The 18,497-nt window shown below is 41.5% G+C and overlaps 1 protein-coding gene, 1 long non-coding RNA gene and 1 other non-coding gene across 10 annotated transcripts in view; 1 reads left to right on the top strand and 2 right to left on the bottom strand.

Annotated features, from left to right (window-relative positions):
• AP4S1 (adaptor related protein complex 4 subunit sigma 1) overlaps positions 1–18,497 on the bottom strand; it is a 78,437-nt gene that overhangs the window by 27,923 nt on the left and 32,017 nt on the right. For 4 of the 8 annotated variants that reach the window (XM_059710078.1, XM_059710088.1, XM_059710071.1 and 1 more), the window contains 3 exons: positions 10,525–10,611; positions 9,564–9,632; positions 3,649–3,660 (listed from right to left, as the gene is read on the bottom strand). In XM_059710078.1, coding sequence (XP_059566061.1) covers positions 3,649–3,660; positions 9,564–9,632; positions 10,525–10,611 — 168 coding nt within the window. Of the gene's footprint in view, positions 1–3,578; positions 3,770–9,563; positions 9,633–10,524; positions 10,612–18,497 lie in introns of those variants that run through there. The other 4 variants (XM_059710099.1, XM_059710115.1, XM_059710108.1 and 1 more) reach the window with 2 other exon arrangements.
• On the top strand, positions 7,009–9,097 carry LOC132241433 (uncharacterized). Its single transcript, XR_009454503.1, has 3 exons — positions 7,009–7,561; positions 7,801–8,665; positions 8,897–9,097. It is a non-coding gene; the product is annotated as an uncharacterized LOC132241433 (long non-coding RNA).
• On the bottom strand, positions 8,548–8,655 carry LOC132224328 (U6 spliceosomal RNA). Its single transcript, XR_009450650.1, has one exon. It is a non-coding gene; the product is annotated as a U6 spliceosomal RNA (small nuclear RNA).

The following is an 18,497-nucleotide window of genomic DNA, read 5'->3' as shown; positions in this document are numbered from 1 at the left end:
CCCGAGCAGCAGTCCTGGGCTGTCTGGGTACTCAGTAAATTCTGGGGCCCAAGTAGTTGGACAATAGTCAAGAAATGGATGGGGGGCCCTGAAAGCTCTCGGGAAGCACCCTCACCCCACGGAGAGGGATGCTGCTGAAGGCTAGAATGGGGGCCCAGGAAAAGACCCTAGATGTCCAGGTCCAAAGGCAGGACTGATGCATTCCATTCTGGCTAAAATAAACCAAGTCTTTAAGCCTCTTTAAAGGTACCAAATGCCAAAGGCTGCTAAAGGTTTTCTGTACCTTTGCACATACAGTAGGTGTGCAGAATCGAGATGCTGGACATCTCCCACACAGCACTGTGCATGGTGCCACCCCTTGACTATTTAGCAGAAGGGGGTAGAGACAGCTCCTTTGAATTACAAGTTGTCTGAAGAATTCAGCAAACCTGGGGCTCTAGAGTGGAGCACATTTTGGGAAGCTCATCGGTTGATTCCTAAAAACCATCTTCAAAAATTTTTTAAAATTTTTATTTATTGACCAAAAAACCATCTTAATTCATGGAATTTGAAATCTTAAATAAGTTTACCAAAGTATGTAATGGGGCACACTTTCCTTATAGAGGAAGCAGGGCCTCATGGACTTTCTGGGAATTCCCTGAGGTTCTGACTTCCATCCTCCTATTGCTGCATAAAACTGAGCCTAAATTGTGTCTGTTGCTCTGGGTTGACAAAGAAGGCTTCCGTAAGCCTGAGCAAACAGAAAGATCATGTGTTCTGAGTGTTGGAAGAACCTGCTCCAGACTGAAATGGTATCAGTTGTTTGTTTCCAACCCTTCAAGACCTAAGGAAGTTTTCCTGGTACAAATAGACCTCAACAGTGCTTACTGCTCCAGCAGGTTCCTGGTTAGTGACCAGAGCAGTGATGCAGAGCGTCTATGGCAGTGGTTCTCAACCTTCCTCATGCCGCGACCCTTTAATACAGTTCCTCATGTTTTGGTGACCCCCAATTTCATTGTTACAAATTGAACATAATTAAAGCATAGTGATTAATCACAAAAACAATATGTAATTATATATGTGTTTTCCGATGGTCTTAGGCGACCCCTGTGAAAGGGTCATTCGACCCCCAAAGGGGTCGCGACCCACAGGTTGAGAACCGCTGGTCTATGGTCTGAGAGCAGGAAACAGGACGCATCTCTACAAGGCTCCCTGGTCTTCCTGTTAGGAAACTGGTGTGTAGCGGCAATCCCTGCACATTTGATAGTTAAAAAGAACTATGGACGAGACAGAGTAGAGTCGTAGATTTTTAATTTGATTTTTTTTTCAGATGGCTGAGGGTGAAAAACCTTTAAGAAAGTCAATAGAAGCCCGGCCTGTGTGGCTCAGTGATTGAGCGTCGACCTATGAACCAGGAAGTCAAGGTTCGATTCCCAATCAGGGCACATGCCTGGGTTGGGGGCTCGATCCCCTGTGTGGGGCATGCAGGAGGCAGCCGATCAATGATTCTCTCTCATCAATGATGTTTCTATCTCTCCCTTTCCCTTCCTCTCTGAAATCAATAAAAACATGCTAAAAAAAAAGTCATAGAAGACAGTGCCCCAGGCCTTGCCTGGCCTGCAGCCTACTCCTTTTAGACTACTGGAGATCCCCATGAATGATACCTAGAGCAAAGACATACACTTGAGAGATTTAGTTTTCTTCTCTAAAAGATGAAAAATTACTATTCTGTCAGATGGATATGCCTAAATAACTCCTTAGGACAGTAGATAAGTAATTAGGTCAGAGAGGAAGAGAAGGCAAAAGTGAAACTAAGTAAAATGAGGGGAAAGATACAAATTGTGTGCCTTAATGTGGAAATTAAATTCAAACAAGAATGCTGGAGCTCATTCATGGACCTTTGCTATTCACCAGAGGGACCCAAAGACAAACCCATCTCTACTTCTAATAAACATCTAGTCAACATGTAAGACACATCAACACAACTAGGCCAACTGTACTACATATCCTGTTACATCTGACTCACTTTAATTCTCTGAATATCTAACCTTGTAGGACTCTCCTCTCCTGTTCCAGGTGTAAGGTAACTCAGCTCAGTTACCTAGAGTCATAGCAACATCAAATATTAAGGCTGAGGACTTTAAAGCTCTTCTAGTCTAATTCAATCATTTTGAGATGAGAGGTTGTGTGCCTTGTCCAACACACAGCTAACTGGTGGTGGGACCAAAAGTGGAACTTGGGTTCTGTATTCCCAGGGAAGTGTCTATCAGCTTTCACTATCTTCCTTGAAGTAAAAAGGCAACTTCTTATTCCCCTGTACAAGGAGGAAGAGATTTATTTTGAATTGCTTTAAAGGGCTGAGTTAAAATGGAAGGTTACAGCGAGGTCTCGGGTCTCCTAAGTCAAAGGGGTCCTAGATTTAGGTCACTCACCGTTAGAGGGCATGTAGATTTTCCCAGTTAATTTAAAGAGGCTTTCAAATACAGCCTGAAAATGAAGTTTATCAACATGATGACATTTTCTATCACTAGTTAAAGGTAGATGGCTATTTCTGCAGAATATCCTGACTCTGGGCATACATGTCTAAATGTATGTATACCAACATATACATAAGCATGTTATAATTAATATCTATTTGTTATAATTAGTGTCACTATTTTAGATTTAAGCCTGATGTTTTCTCAAAGGACTCTTTTATTATTGCTGTCAAGTGGTAAGCAAATTTTTGAAAGTCAATTTCCCTCCAGAGCACTCACACATACCTAGTGGGTTCCTGCCATAGTCTGCAGGCCTGCAGCATTCTACGCAAATCATGCTTGTTGTTGGGGCCTGAATACTTTGATTTAAAAGGGAGAAGAATCTAATGAATAAAACAAACTGATGAACAAAACACATCCAGAGATATAGAAGCATGGAACAGACTGTGGCATCTCAGAGGGAAGGCTGGGTGGGGGGATAGGTAGGGAGAGATTAACATAAGAACTTATATGAATATATGCATAACCATGGACACAGACAATAGTGTGGGGAAGGCCTTGGGTGGGGGGGGGGGAGGCTGGTATTGGATTAAGGGGGGGTCAATGGGGAAAAAAGAGGGACATATGTAATATTTTCAATAATAAAGATAAATTTAGAAAAAATACTACAAAAGGGAGAAGAGAAGAAAAGGAGAGCATTCTCTGCTATAAAAGGAAATGAAGACGAGCCAGTCAACTTCTTTAACCCTCTGGTTTATCACCCCTGAAGCCTTATTCTGACCATGTGGGGAATTTCTGGAGATTTATACCTGGAGCCATGAAAATCCATTCTCTCTACAAGGACCACGCACTTTCTGCCTGTGTTACTTAAATTCTGAAAAGGTCTATCCTGTATACTTAAGAGAAGTTAAATTAATATATAACAGTTATTATAACTACTACCACAGAACTGCCTTGTCTGAAATATACAAAAATCTTAATAAGAATTGTCTTTGCAAAAAAGGCGGGTGTTTCTATAAAGCAGCTGTACCTCTGGCTTTCATGTTCTGGTCACTGATGACTAGCATTCTGGATTCTAGAATCTAGATTCTGCCTAATTGTTTTTCTGCCCATGGCACTTACCTGATAAAGACTAGCCTGTGTTTTGCCAAATACTGTGGAAAGCTTGACTCACAGCTTTGAAAAAGGATACGTCTAATTCACTCTGGAAGAGAAAAGAGTGCATGCATGAGAATGAGACATCAGGACAGAATGCACTTAGCAGAGTTAGGGCTGCTCTGGCCACACATCTGGAAGCAGTGGGAGCGGCTGCTCTGGGTGCAGAAGTGTGAGACTGGAAGGCCCTGAGTTTAGGATTGTGATTCTTTTAAAAAAGGGCTGCATTTTTATAGACTAGAACAGTTATCCTTAGAACATAGAGGGGATAAACTAACTCAACTTTTACAGATGATAGGCAATTTTTGATAGGTTTATAAAAAACCTTAATAATGTATATACCCTTTAATCCATCAATTTTACTCCTGGGAGTTTATCTTAAGGAAATAATTAGATAATGGCACAACAATGTATGATAGGATATTCAGGGTAATGCTTATAACAGCAAATTATTGAAAAGTAGGGGGGCTAGTTAAAAACATTATAGCAGATCTACAAATAATGATGCAGATATATATGTACTGACATACTGTTGAATAAAAAGCAAGTTATATGTATGTTACATCCAGAATTATCCCATATATCCTATATAATAAAAGGCTAATATGCAAATTGACCAAACAGCAGAACAACCGGTTGCTATGATGTGCACTGACCACCAGGGGGCAGACGCTCAACACAGGACCCCCTGGGGGTCAATATGCTCCCACAAGGGGAGTGCCACTCAGCCAGAAGCCAGGCTCATGGCTGGCAAGCACAGCAGTGGTGGCGGGAGCCTCTCCCGCCTCTATGTCAGTTGGACATCCCCCGAGGGCTCCCGGACTGCAAGAAGGCGCAGGCCAGGCTAAGGGACACAAATTTCGTGCACCAGGCCTCTAGTATATATATAATTGTTTTCCTGTCCATGGCACTTACCATTTACAGAGAGAGAGAGAGAGAGAGGGAGAGAGAGAGAGTTAGATAGACATTTAAAGAGCCTGAAAGGACATTTACCAATAAGTGATGGGCTTACTGATGATCTCCTCCCCTTTCTTTTGCTTGTATGTATTTTTAATTTTTTTCAATGAACATAGATATTCATAGAGGGAGGAAACAAGCAAAGAGCCAAACCCATTATTTGAAAGGACTTAAGTCTGACACTGGCAGCACTGACATCCCTGTTCCCACTTCCTCAGCAGTAGCCTCAGCTTTTGCAAACTGCCTCCGTTAGCGCAGATTGAGTTGGCCTTTTGTTTTGAAATGTGATGCTGAGATGCTTCTTTCAGCGCAGACAGCAGCATGAGACTGATCTCCAAATTTAAGATTTGGAAACCCTAAGATTAAAAATAGTCCCAGAAAGATTGTTTAAAACTCAGAAACCTAAAAATAATTTTAGATGACAAGGCATTCTCTATGAGTGGGACAGTTTCTATTTTCTTTCCCATAGTACTCTTTTCCCTCCTCTTTCTCTTCTTTTTGCTACTACTGTCTTCCTAAACCCAGGTCCTCCAAGGCCTATATAATCACCAGGTTTAAATTAAATTCTGAGACCTCTGTGGTTTATGTGGTCACTGACTCTCCCTAGAATTACAGCCCAATTCAGCAACATGCTATTTATGCTCAGTTACTGAATATAACAATAATAATTTTAAAAACCTTAGAAATGATAGTGCTTGCACCCACTCTTTAGTCTCCCAGGTTTAAAACATTGCCAGTTTGGGAAATTATATTCTTCTTGGTAGGTGTTCCCTTAAAGTGGCTAATCATGGCCAGCCCTGAATCACAGGGTTTGATTTGCAACCAGCCTGTCTTAACAGAGCGGTCCTTTGAATATAGCAGTAGCTAGAGCAGAGGTTCTCAACCTGTGGGTCGCGACCCCTTTGGCGGTCAAACAACCCTTTCACAGGGGTCGCCTAAGACCATCCTGCATATCAGATATTTACATTACGATTCATAACAGTAGCAACATTACAGTTATGAAGTAGCAACGAAAATAACTTTATGGTTGGGTTACAACATGAGGAACTGTATTTAAAGGGCCAGAAGGTTGAGACCACTGAGCTAGAGTTACGCTGTCCAATATAGTAACCACTAGCCTCATGTGGTGATTTAAATTAAAATTAAATAAAATTAAAATTCCTCATTTACACTAATCACATTTTAAGTGTCTAAAAGCTGCATGTAGCTGGCGCCTACCACATTGGATGGCACAAGTACAGACGTTTCTATGGCTGCTGAAAAGTTCTTTTGTATATTGTTGGTTGACAGTACTCTCTCCAAACAATCAATACAAAGATGAATTTTAAAGCCAGCCTCAATGCTCTCTGTCCCCTCAAGCCAGCATCTGGAATGGCCCAACCTCTTACCCTCTTCCAGTCTGGAGGCCACCAATCCCTTCCTAGTTAGATACATTTTGGCAGTGGTTCTCAACCTTCCTAATGCCACAACCCTTTAATACAGTCCCTCATGTTTTGGTGACCCCCCAACTATAAAATTATTTTCATTGCTACTTCGTAACTGTAATTTTGCTACTGTTATGAATCGTAATGTAAATATCTGATATGCAGGATGTATTTTCATTGTTACAAATTGAACATAATTAAAGCATAGTGATTAACCACAAAAACAATATGTAATTATATATGTGTTTTCCGATGGTCTTAGGCGACCCCTGTGAAAGGGTCGTTCGACCCCCAAAGGGGTCGCGACCCACAGGTTGAGAACCGCTGCATTATGGCGTCGAAGGCCACTAGGCAGCTTCCCAGCTCCAGCATCTGAATCAGACGGTAAGCATGCATCAGAATCACTGCGAAGCTTGTTAAAACACCGACTGCTGGGCTTCGGCCCAGGGTTTCTAATCCAACAGACTGGGGTGGGTCCAGAGTTCTGTCTTACAAGTTCCCAGGTGATGCCTATGCTGCTCGGCCAGGCACCACACACAGACCTCTGCACCACGGCAGTGAAGACAGGCTGGATAACTGTCCCATGAAGGAGTCTGCCAAACGCTACTTCTGGCATGAGAAGGAGTTAGACTGAAGATATAACTTGTTAACATGAGTTTTGTCCTAAGCAGGCTTCATGACACTCAGTATTACTAACTATGGATTTCACTCACTGTCTCAGGAAGAAGCAAGTTGGAAACAATTCCTTCCTAATAATTTTTTTATTTTTTTAAAAATGTATTTTATTGATTTTTCACAGAGAGGAAGGGAGAGAGATAGAAAGTTAGAAACATCGATGAGAGAGAAAGTTAGAAACATCGATGAGAGAGAAACATCGATCAGCTGCCTCCTGCACATCTCCCACTGGGGATGTGCCTGCAACCCAGGTACATGCCCTTGACCGGAATCGAACCTGGGACCCTTCAGTCCGCAGGCCGACGCTCTATCCACTGAGCCAAACCGGTTTCGGCTCCTTCCTAATAATTTTATTTAAAAGCAAAATGAGTCCTAGCTGGTTTGGCTCAGTGGATAGAGCGTCAGCCAGTGGACTGAAGGGTCCTGGGATCGATTCCAGTCAAGGGCACATGCCCAGGTTGCAGGCTTTATCCTCAGTACGGGGCATGTAGAAGGAAGCCCGATCAATGATTCTCTCTCATCATTGATGTTTCTATCTCTCCCTCTCCCTCTCTGAAATCAATAAAAATATATTTAAAAAATAAATAAATAAAAATAAAAGCAAAATGTAATAAACAAAACAACTTTGAAAAATCATCCTGTGCTACCTCTACTTCTCAAGAATGTCTAACCAAGGCAGGGGAAGGCCTATGTAACAGAGTAAAACATCTTTACTGATTCTTTTAAAAGACTATTTCAAAATAACTACAAAGCTAAAGTCAGGAAGACAGTGTGGTACTGGCAGAAGGATAAACATACAAATAATTGGAACAGAATTGAAAGTCCAGAAATAAACCCTTACATTTATGGACAACTGATTTTTAAAAAATATATAAATTTTTATTGCCCTAACTGGTTTGGCTCAGTGGATAGAGCGTCGACCTGCGGACTGAAGGGTCCCAGGTTCGATTCCGGTCAGGGGCATGTACCTTGGTTGCAGGCACATCTCCAGTGGGAGGTGTGTAGGAGGCAGCTGATCGATGTTTCTCTCTCATCGATGTTTCTAACTCTCTATCCCTCTCCCTTCCTCTCTGTAAAAAATCAATAAAATATATATATATATATATATATAAATTTTTATTGATTTCAGAGAGGAAGAGAGAGTGAGAGAGAGAGACAGAAACATCAATGATGAGACAGAATCACTGGGGATCGAGTCCACAACCTGGGCATGTGCCCTGATGGGGAATCAAACCAGGACCTGGTTCACAGGCTGACACTTAATCAGTGAGCAACAATCCCTGGACAGATTTCATTCTTCTTTTTGGCTGAGTAATATGGCATTGTGTATATGTGCCACATCTTCTTTATCCAATCTTCTATTGATGGACACTTATGTTGCTTCCATATCTTGGCTATTGTTGAAATGCTGCAATGAACACAGGGGTGCATATTATCTTTTTGAATTACTGTTTTGGATTTTTTTGGATATATATTCAGAAGTGGGATTGCTGGGTGATATGGCAGTTCTAGTTTTAATTTTTTGAGGAACCTCCATACCGTTTTCCATAGTGGCTGCACCAATTCAAAATGGTATACATGGAGTTACCATATAATCCAACAATTCCAGTCCTAGGTATATACCCAAGAGAAGGAAAAAGATGATTCCACACAAAAATGTGTTCACAGCTGTTCATAGCAACATTATTCACAGTAGCCAAAAAGTATAAATAACCCAATGCCCATCAACTGAAGAGTGGATAAGCAAATTGTGGTATATCCATAAGGTGAAAGATTATTTGGCAATAAAAAGGAAAGAATTACTAATACTAGTACATGCTACAACACTGATGAATCTTCAAAATGTTAGGTTAAAAAAAAAAAGCCAGCCACAAAAGACCACATATTGTACAACTCTATTCAGGAATTTGCATGTCATCCTTGTGTGGGGGTCATGTTAATCTTCTTGGTACAAATCTATTTATATAAAATGTCTAGAACAGGTAAACCATAGAATAGGTAAACTTATAGCCCTGGCTGGTTTGGCTCAGTGGATAGAGCGTCAGCCTGCGGACTGAAGGGTCCCAGGTTCGATTCCGGTCAGGGGCATGTACCTTGGTTGCGGGCACATCTCCATTGGGGGGTGTGCAGGAGGCAGCTGATCAATGTTTCTCTCTCATTGATGTTTCTAACTATCTCTCTCCCTTCCTCTCTGTAAAAAAATCAATAAAATATATTTTAAAAAAATAGGTAAACTTATAGAGACAGAAAGTAGATTACTGACTTCCTAGGGCCTGGAGCAGGTGGAGAGAGGTAAGTGGGAGGGAAATGATAAGGAGTATTGTGTTTCTTTTTGGGGTGATGTAATACTCTAAAATTGATTGTGGTGATGGTTGCACAACTCTGTATCCCAGATAATGTAAATACTAAAAATTATATATTTAAGAGGGTGAATTGTATAGTATGTAAATTATATTTCAATACAGCTGTTTTTGTTTTTTTAAGTAGAACTGTTGGAAAGGAACTCATGTATTCCTTAAGAGGAGTTGGTTTTGATCTTCAAAGCAAGGGTTTAATTTAATTTAATTTCCATGACTTAAATTAAAAAGATACCTAGTATTTTACAAGGGGAAGCACAAGAAAGAAAAAAGAGAGCAAATTAGATAGCAAAATCTCTTAACTGAGAAATACATAAAATGTTCTTAGTCTTGTAGAAATGGTTCTTTATAAAGAACTAAGGCATATATAGGTTCAGAACACTCTGCATGAGCCAGAAGGAAAGGTAAAGAAAATCTGCCATCATTTGAGTTTTAACGTTTACATATTAAAGCTCTATATTAACACATGTTCTTGATATAGAACCCATTCTGGGAAATGGGCCTGAGGACGAAAACCCTGTTTTAGTCATTAGACTTACCACTCGGCTGAAGTACTCATCTAAAACTTCCACAAAGTTATGGATGAATTCATAAATTGCCATCTCATTCTGAAATAAAAAAGGAAGGATGCATTCAGTTTTAGTATGGCCCATGTGTGACTCAGGGAGCCGCCCGGCACACAGGGCGTGGCATACAGATGTGAGCAAGGTAGCTTCCCATGGACAACTGTTCAGGATGGTTTTATAACTCACTCGTTTAAAAGAAGTTTATTAAGAGGAGAAATGTAGAAAGCCGTAACCGCTAAGGTTTTTCTAATGTCCATAATGAATCTAGCTGGACTGAAACTGGACCAAGTCTAGTGCAGAATTCTGAGCTCTACTCCCTGACTTCACCACCAACTGGCTGAAGCAATTTTTCAGTTTCTTCATCCATCACTTTTCCACTTGTGAATATGCGGAAACTACCTCAAAGTTTTGTTCACAGATAAAAAACTGAGATTTCAAAGTATTTTAGATCGCACCCCTTTCAGAGAGTCCATGGCCAAAGGTGCTGTTGATTGGGCCTGACTTTTCTGAAAAGGTGAACTTAAATCTGGGGAGACATAATCACAACAGAATCATATTCACCGTTTGCTGTGGCCTCTGACATGTCAGCCTATGTTTAATGCCACAACAGCTTGGCCACTACACTTGTCTAAACTGCCCCACTGTGCACCACGGGACAAGGGCAGGACACCAGTATTGCTTTGGGTCGAGGAAGGCCCTCTGTGGTTTGTGCTTCTCTACAAGGTGCTCATTTACTAGCAATCCAATAAAAATCCAAGGTATTTCTCTTCCACACAGCTTTCCCTAGCCCTGAGAGAAACCAAAACCCTGCAAAGAGCCAAGGTAATTCTTAGAGAGGCAAGTAGGGAAGAAAATGTCAATGTGAGGAGGAATAAAAATCAGACTGTTAGGCCTAACTTCCTGGCATCTTCCATAGGCTCTTCTGTCATCTTACCTCGGTGTCATTAACTCCAACCACGATGAAGAGAGCTGCGTACTGCCGATATATCAGCTTAAAATCCTTATATTCAACGAAAGAGCACTAGACAAAACACAATTACATATTAATTCCTACGGTTGAAATGGATTTCCTCAAAATGGCTCGCATAATTTTTAGCTTCTGATTTGATACCTGTCAACACATTCTTAGAAATGCACATTAAAACGTTACACGCCTTTGCTGGTCTCTCCTCACAACACTGAGGGGACGACTTGGAAGCATCTCTAGTGGGAGGTGAGGAAGTGGTCTTCGGACAAGGGCTCGTGTTCCCACGGGCTCCCACCTGTGCTCCTTCCCATTCCTTAGTGGGCTCTGTGTGGAACTCAGCAGGCAAAACTACTGAATACTCAGCATTTTACACTGTCTGCCATGTGAAATAACCCAACACAATAAAGACTTTCTTCTTTTCACCTCCCCTAGGTTTTTTGGGAAACAATTAAAGATTCAGTTTTGTACTATTTAACTGTCACTGAAGAACCAAATATATGTAGCAGACACCCATGCCAAAAATAAATAAATAAAATCTCTATTTCTTTTTCCTATCTCCATAGAATCAATGTAGACTCTTTTATAAATCATTTAAAGATGGCTTTTGAGACCTAGCTGGTTTGGGTCAGTGGATAGAGTGTCGGCCTGCGGACTGAAGGGTCCCTGGTTCGATTCTGGTCAGGAGTACATGTCTGGGTTGCAGGCTCGATCCCCCAGTAGGGGGCGTTCAGGAGGCAGCTGATCAATGGTTATCTTTCATCATTGATGTTTCTATCTCTCTCCCTCTCCCTTGCTCTCTGAAATCAATAAAAATATATTTTAAAAAATAAAGAAAAGATAAAGATGGTTTTTGTGTGGCAAATGCTAGATAAATCTTTCATTGTAAACACTGCCTCATACGAATTCATAACTAGCTTACCATCACTGACTAGTGGATAAAACAACTCCCTGCCCATTTATTTCTCTCCTACAGTCACTGTACAAAGGATAATGGGATGGCACTGGGTGGATAGGAACTGGGGAGCCAACTGAAAGCACACTGCTGCCCTTCCCTTGGACTTTGGGTGTGCTTGCCCAAACGTGAGTGAGTGTACGGCTTTTTGCACTGAAGATGTTGCTCTTGGCTGCCCGGATGCACCTGAGAATGAAGTTGCACATTTTGATCATGGAATTTCTTCCATGGAAGCCACCTGACAAATTATAAAATGGAGGAGGTGAGGCTTTTATTTAAAACTAGGGGCCCGGTGCATGAAATTCGTGCACTGGGTGTTGGGGGGTGGGGGGGTCCCTTAGCCCAGCCTGCCCCCTCTCACATACTGGGAGCCCTCAGGCGTTGACCCCCGTCACCCTCAAATTGCAGGATCGGCCCCTTGCCCAGGCCTGACGCCTCTGACAGAGGTGCCAGGCCTGGGCAGGGGACCCTCATTTCCCCCCATCACTGGCTCTGGCCCCCACCCAGGCCTGAGGCCTCTGGCCCAGGAATCATGCCTGGGCAGGGGACCCCCATCTCCCTCTGATCGCTTGCTCCACCCCCCGCCCAAGCCTGATGCCTCTGACCCAGGCTTCAGGCCTGGGCAAGGGGACCATCATATCCCCCCAATCCCCGGTTCCGCCCCCCGCCCAGGCCTGATGCCTCGGCCAGAGGAGTTGACCCTCATCACCCTCCGATCACCAATCACCGGATCGGCCCCTTGACCAGGCCTGAGGCCTCCGGCAGAGGTGTCAGGCCTGGGCAGGGGACCCCCAGCTCTCCGCGGTTGCAGGCTCTGCCCCTACCCAGGCCTAACGCCTCTGGCCTAGGCGTCCGGCCCGGGCAGCGGGGACCCGCAGCTGCAGCGGCCCCGCGATCATGGGCTTCGCTTTAGGCCCAGGCAAGGGACCCCTAGCTCCCAGGACTGCCAGCTTCGACCGTGCCCAGCTCCCATCGCTGGCTCCACCCCTACTTCCTGCTATCACTGGCCAGGGCAGCAAAGGCACCTGATTCTCCGATCATGGCTGGGGTCATGCCCCCCAGCTCTTAGCTCCCCGCTGGGTTTCCGATCACTGTCAGTGGCAGGGGGTTTCTTCCTGCTTTCCCTTTCCCCTCCCTGCATTGTGCCTACATATGCAAATTAACCGCCATCTTGTTGGCAGTTAACTGCCAATCTTAGTTGGCAGTTAATTTGCATATAGCCCTGATTAGCCAATGAAAAGGGTAGCTCGTACGCCAATTACCATTTTTCTCTTTTATTAGTGTTGATTAGGATAAAGGTAATAAGTGCAGGACCATTCTGCAGCCTTTGGCTAACTGTAGAGCCAGGGTGGTTTGTACTCAGTTGGATCTTTCAAGGAAACACAACCTATTTGAATGAACTGAGGAACATTTTCAAAGCTTCTCAGAAGTTTTTGACATTTAAAAAAAGCATCAAGCGCTCAATTGGTGTGGCTCAGTGGTTCAGCGTCAACCTATGAATCAGGAGGTCACAGTTCAATTCCTGGGTCAGGTCACATGTCTGGGTTGCAGGCTTGATCCCCAATAGGGGGCATGCAGGAGGCAGATGATCAATGATTCTCATCACTGATGTTTCTTTTTATATATTATACTAGAGGCCCAGTGCACGAATCCGTGCATGGGTATGGTCCTTTGGCCTGGTTGGCAATCGGGGCCGATCAGGGCCAATATAGGTCCGCTGGCTGAGGGACTGTGGGAGGTTGGCCTGCTGCGGGAGGTAGGTTGTGGGAGCGCACTGACCACCAGGGGGCAGATCCTAGGTTGAGCTCCTGTGGTCAGTGCACATCATAGAGACTAGTCAACCGGTCGTCCGGTCGCTTAGGCTTTTAAATATATAGATATGTGTGTTTGTGTGTGTATATATATATTTTTTGTGTTTTTTTTTTTTAATTTTTATTGATTTCAGAGTGGAAGGGAGAAGGAAAGAGAGATAGAAACATCAGTGATGAGAATCATTGATTGGCTGCCTCCTGCACACCCCCTACTGGGGATCGAGTCCACATGTGTCCTTGACAGGAATTGAACCCGAGACCTGGCCTGCAGGCCGATGCTCTATCCACTGACCCAAACCAGCTAGAGCTCATCATTGATGTTTCTATCTCTCTCTCCCTCTTCCTCTCCCTTCCTCTCTGAAATCAATAAAAAATATATGTATTTTTTAAAAGTAGCAAAGCACTTTGAGGATGAAATATAAACTAAGCTGAGATTGTGCCTGATTATGACAAAACACCAGTGGATTCTTATTAAAGTCTAAAATAATTTAGAGTGCTTCAAAAATATCTAACAGTATATTTATTCAAAAGCACATATTTAACAAGAATAACCTTGCAGTGAAAGAGGTGTTTGAAATTATGGAGTTGAAATTATAGGAAGATTCAAGCATGAGTGCTTCTGGAGTGTGCCTACCTTTACTTAAATTATGTGGCTATTAACAAAGTCCTTAAATAGTTCCTGTTTCCTTTGACAACTAGGCAAAGCAGTGTGTACCATGGCAGGGCAAAGTAGTAATACAAAGAAAACTCTTGAGATGTTCCAAATGGAAAATCAATTTAAAAGACAAGGGAAACACAGTTCCAACACATTAACTTCTGAAGCACTGATGTAGCTTAATATTTATGACTTAGCAGTGGTCCCCACAGCCAGCCTTTCTACCTAGGCAGTGAACTGGAGAACTGGCAAAATGAATGGGTGTTTTAAACAAGCTTTCTGATTTTGCCTCAGTTTGTTCAGTGATTTCCAATAGATTCAAAGTTTAGGACCTGGATTAAATAATTATCCAATCAAAGTTCTCTGTAAAGGTAAACTCAGTTTTAAAAAATTCCCATTTTAAAATTATTTAATGATTTTTTAAAAATTTCTTTATTGGTTAAGGTATTACAAATGTGTGCTCATTTCCAATTAACCCCCAACCTCCCCACCCGCCCCCCACTCATGCTCTCATCCCCCTGTTGTCCGTGTCCATTGGTTTGGCTTATATGCATGCATACAAGTCCTTTGGTTGATCTCTCCCAGATTCCCCCTCCCTCCCCTACTTTCCCTCTGGGTATTGACAGTCTGATCGCTGTTTCTCTGTCTTTGGATCTGTCCCTGTTCATCAGTCTATGTTGTTCTCTATATTCCACAACTGAGTGAGATCATGTGGTATTTATCTTTCTCTGACTGGCTTATTTCACTTAGCATAATGCTCTCCAGTTCCATCCATGCTGTTGCAAATGGCAATAATTCCTTCCTTTTTACTGCAGCATAGTATTCCATTGTGTAGATGTACCACAGTTTTATAATCCATTCATCTACTGATGGGCACTTAGGCTGTTTCCAAATCTTAGCTATGGTGAATTCTGCTGCTATGAACATATGGGTGCATATATCCTTTCTGATTGGTGTTTCTGGCTTCTTGGGATATATTCCTAGAAGTGGAATCACTGGGTCAAATGGGAGTTCCATTTTTAGTTTTTTGAGGAAACTCCATACTGTTCTCCACAGTGGCTGCACCAGTCTGCATTCCCACCAGCAGTGCATGAGTGTTCCTTTTTCTCTACATCCTCTCCAACACTTGTTGTTTGTTGATATGTTGATGATAGCCATTCTGACAGGTGTGAGATGATACTGCATTGTCATTTTGATTTGCATCTCTCCTATAATTAGTGACTTTGAGCATGTTTTCATATGTCTTTCGGCATTCGGTATATCCTCTTTTGAAATGTCTATTTAGATCTGTTGCCCATTTTTTGATTGGGTTTTTTATCTTCCTTTTGTTAAGTTGCATGAGTTCCCTGTAAATGTTGGAGAATAAACCTTTATCGGTGATATCATTGGCAAATATGTTCTCCCATGCAGTGGGCTTTCTTGTTGTTTTGTTGATGGTTTGCTTTGCTGGGCAAAAACCTTTTATTTTGATGTAGTCCTATTTGTTTATTTTCTCTTTAGTTTCCATTGCCCTAGGAGCAGTATCAGAGAAGAAATTCTTTCGGCGTATGTTTGCGATTTCGTTGCCTGTGGATTCCTCTAGTATTTTTATGGTTTCCCGTTTTACGTTTAAGTCCTTTATCCATTTTGAGTTTATTTTTGTGTATGGTGTGAGTTGGTGGTCTAGGTTCATCTTTTGCATGTATCTGTCCAATTTTCCCAACACCATTTATTGAAGAGACTGTCTTGATTCCATTGTATGCTCTTGCCTCCTTTGTCGAATATTAATTGGGCATAGTGGTTTGGGTCGATTTCTGGGTTCTCTATTCTATTCCATTGATCTATATGTCTGTTCTTGTGCCAGTACCAAGCTGTTTTAAGAACAGTGGCTTTGTAATACAACTTGATATCTGGTATTGAGATCCCACCTACTTTGTTCTTCTTTCTCAGGATTGCTACAGCTATTTGAGGTCTTTTTTTATTCCAGATGAACTTTTGAAATGTTCGTTCTAGATCTGTGAAATATGCCATTGGTAATTTAATGGGATTGCACTGAATCTATAGATTGCTTTGGGTAGTATGGACATTTTGATGATGTTGATTCTACCAATCCATGAACACGGTATGTTCTTCCATCTGTTTACGTCTTCCTCTATCTCTTCTTTCAGTGTCCTGTAGTTTTTCGCATATAAGTCTTTTACCTCCTTAGTTAAGTTTATACCTAGGTATCTTAATTTTTTTGGTGTGATGGTAAATGGAATTGCTTTTTAGTCTCCCTTTCTATAAGTTCACTATTGGTGTAAAGAAATGCCACAGATTTCTTGGCATTAATTTTGTATCCTGCTACATTGCCGAATTCATTTATTAAGTCTAATAATTTTTTGATGGAGTCTTTAGGGTTCTGTATGTACAGTATCATGTCATCTGCAAATAAGGACAGTTTTACTTCTTCTTTTCCAATTTGGATGCCTTTTATTTCTTCTTCTTGTCTGATTGTAATGGCTGGGTACTTCCAGTACTATGTTGAACAGGAGTGGTGAGAGTGGGCATCCCTGTCTTGTTCCTGTTCTTAGGGGAAATGGTTTTAGTTTTTGCCGATTGAGTATGATGTTGGCTGTGGGTTTGTCATATATGGCTTTTATTATGTTGATGTATGATCCCTCTATTTCTATCTTGCTGAGAGTTTTTATCAAGAAAGGGTGTTGAATTTTGTCAAATGCTTTTTCTGCGTCAATTGATATGACTATCAATTATCTCTCGATTTGTTCATGTGATGTATCACGTTTATTGATTTGCAGATATTGTACCATCCTTGCATCCCCGGAATAAATCCTACTTGGTCATGGTGTATGATCTTTCTGATGTATTGCTGGATCCGATTTGCTAGAATGTTGTTGAGCATTTTGGCATCTATTTTCATGAGGGATATTGGCCTATAGTTCTCTTTCATTGTGTTGTCTTTATATGGTTTTGGTATTAGGGTGATGCTGGCTTCATAGAATGAGCTTGGAAGTGTTCCTTCCTCTTGAATTTTTTGGAATAGTCTGAGGAGGATAGGTTTTAGTTCTTCCTTGAATGTTTGGTAAAACTCCCCTGTGAAGCCGTCTGGTCCTGGGCTTTTGTTTGATGGAAGCTTTTTGATGACTACTTCAATTTCTTCCATAGTTATTGGCTTACTGAGATTTTTAGATTCTTCTGGATTGAGTTTTGGAATGCTGTATTTTTCTAGGAATTTGTCCATTTCCTCCAGGTTGTCTAGTGTGTTGGAGTAGAGTTGTTCATAGTATTTTTTTAAACAATTCTTTGAATTTCTGTGGGGTCTGTTGTTATTTCGCCTCTTTCATTTCTGATTTTATTTGAGTCCTCTCTCTTTGCTTCATGGTGAGCCTGGCTAGGGGTTCATCAATCTTGTTTATCCTTTCAAAGAACCAGCTCTTGGTTTCATTGATCTTTTGTATTGTTTTTTTTTTTTTTTGGTCTCTCTGTCATTTATTTCTGCTCTGATCTTTATTATCTCCTTCCTTCTGCTCACTCTGGGCTTTTGTTGTTGTTCTCTTTCTAATTCTTTGAGTTATAGAGTTAGATGATTTACTATCATTTTTTCTTGGTTTTTTTGTGTGTGTGTGTTTTTTTTTATGTAGGCCTGTAGTGCTATAAACTTCCCTCTCAGGACTGCTTTCATTGTGTCCCATAGATTTTGGATTGTTGTGCTGTTATTGTCATTAGTTTCGAGGGTGTTTTTAATTTCTTCTTTGATCTCATTGGTAACCCAATCATTATTTAGTAGCATGCTATTCAGCTTCCAAGTGTTTGAGTTTTTTGGATTGTTTTTATTGTAGTTTATTTCTAATAATATGGCATTGTGGTCTGAGAAGATGCTTGGTATGATTTCAATCTTCTTGAATTTGGGGAGATTTTGCTTGTGACCCAATATGTGGTCTATTTTTTAAAATGTCCCATGTGCACTTGAGAAGAACGTATATTCCGTGGTTCTGGGGTGAAATGTTCTGAAGATGTCAATTAAGTCCATTTGATCTAGTGAGTCATTTAGGATTGCTGTTTCTTTGCTGATTTTTTTTTCTAGAGGATTTATCTAGTGATGTCAGTGGTGTGTTTAAGTCCCCTACTATGATTGTGTTGTTGTTGATCTCTCCCTTGTTATTTTCCAGGAGGTTTTTTATGTATTTGGGTGCTCCTGCATTGGGTGCATATATGTTTATCAGGGTTATATCCTCTTGTTGTATCGATCCCTTTAGTATTATGAAGTGGCCTTCCTTATCTCTTGTTATGGCCTTCACTTTGAGGTCTATTTTGTCAGATATAAGTATTGCTACCCCAGCTTTTTTTTCATTTCCATTTGCCTGAAAGATATTTTTCCATCCCTTCACTTTCAGTCTGTGTGAGTCCCTTGTTCTGAGGTGGGTCTCTTGTAGACAGCATATATATGGGTCATGTCTTTTTATCCATTCAGCCACTCGATGTCTTTTGATTGGAGCATTTAGTCCATTTACAATTAAGTTATTATTGAAAGGTACTTGCTTGT

Source organism: Myotis daubentonii, chromosome 1 (genome assembly GCF_963259705.1).
Source record: "Myotis daubentonii chromosome 1, mMyoDau2.1, whole genome shotgun sequence".
NCBI lineage: Eukaryota > Metazoa > Chordata > Mammalia > Chiroptera > Vespertilionidae > Myotis > Myotis daubentonii.
The sequence above is the reverse complement of the archived record's forward strand: the minus strand, read 5'-3'. Positions and strand labels throughout refer to the sequence as shown.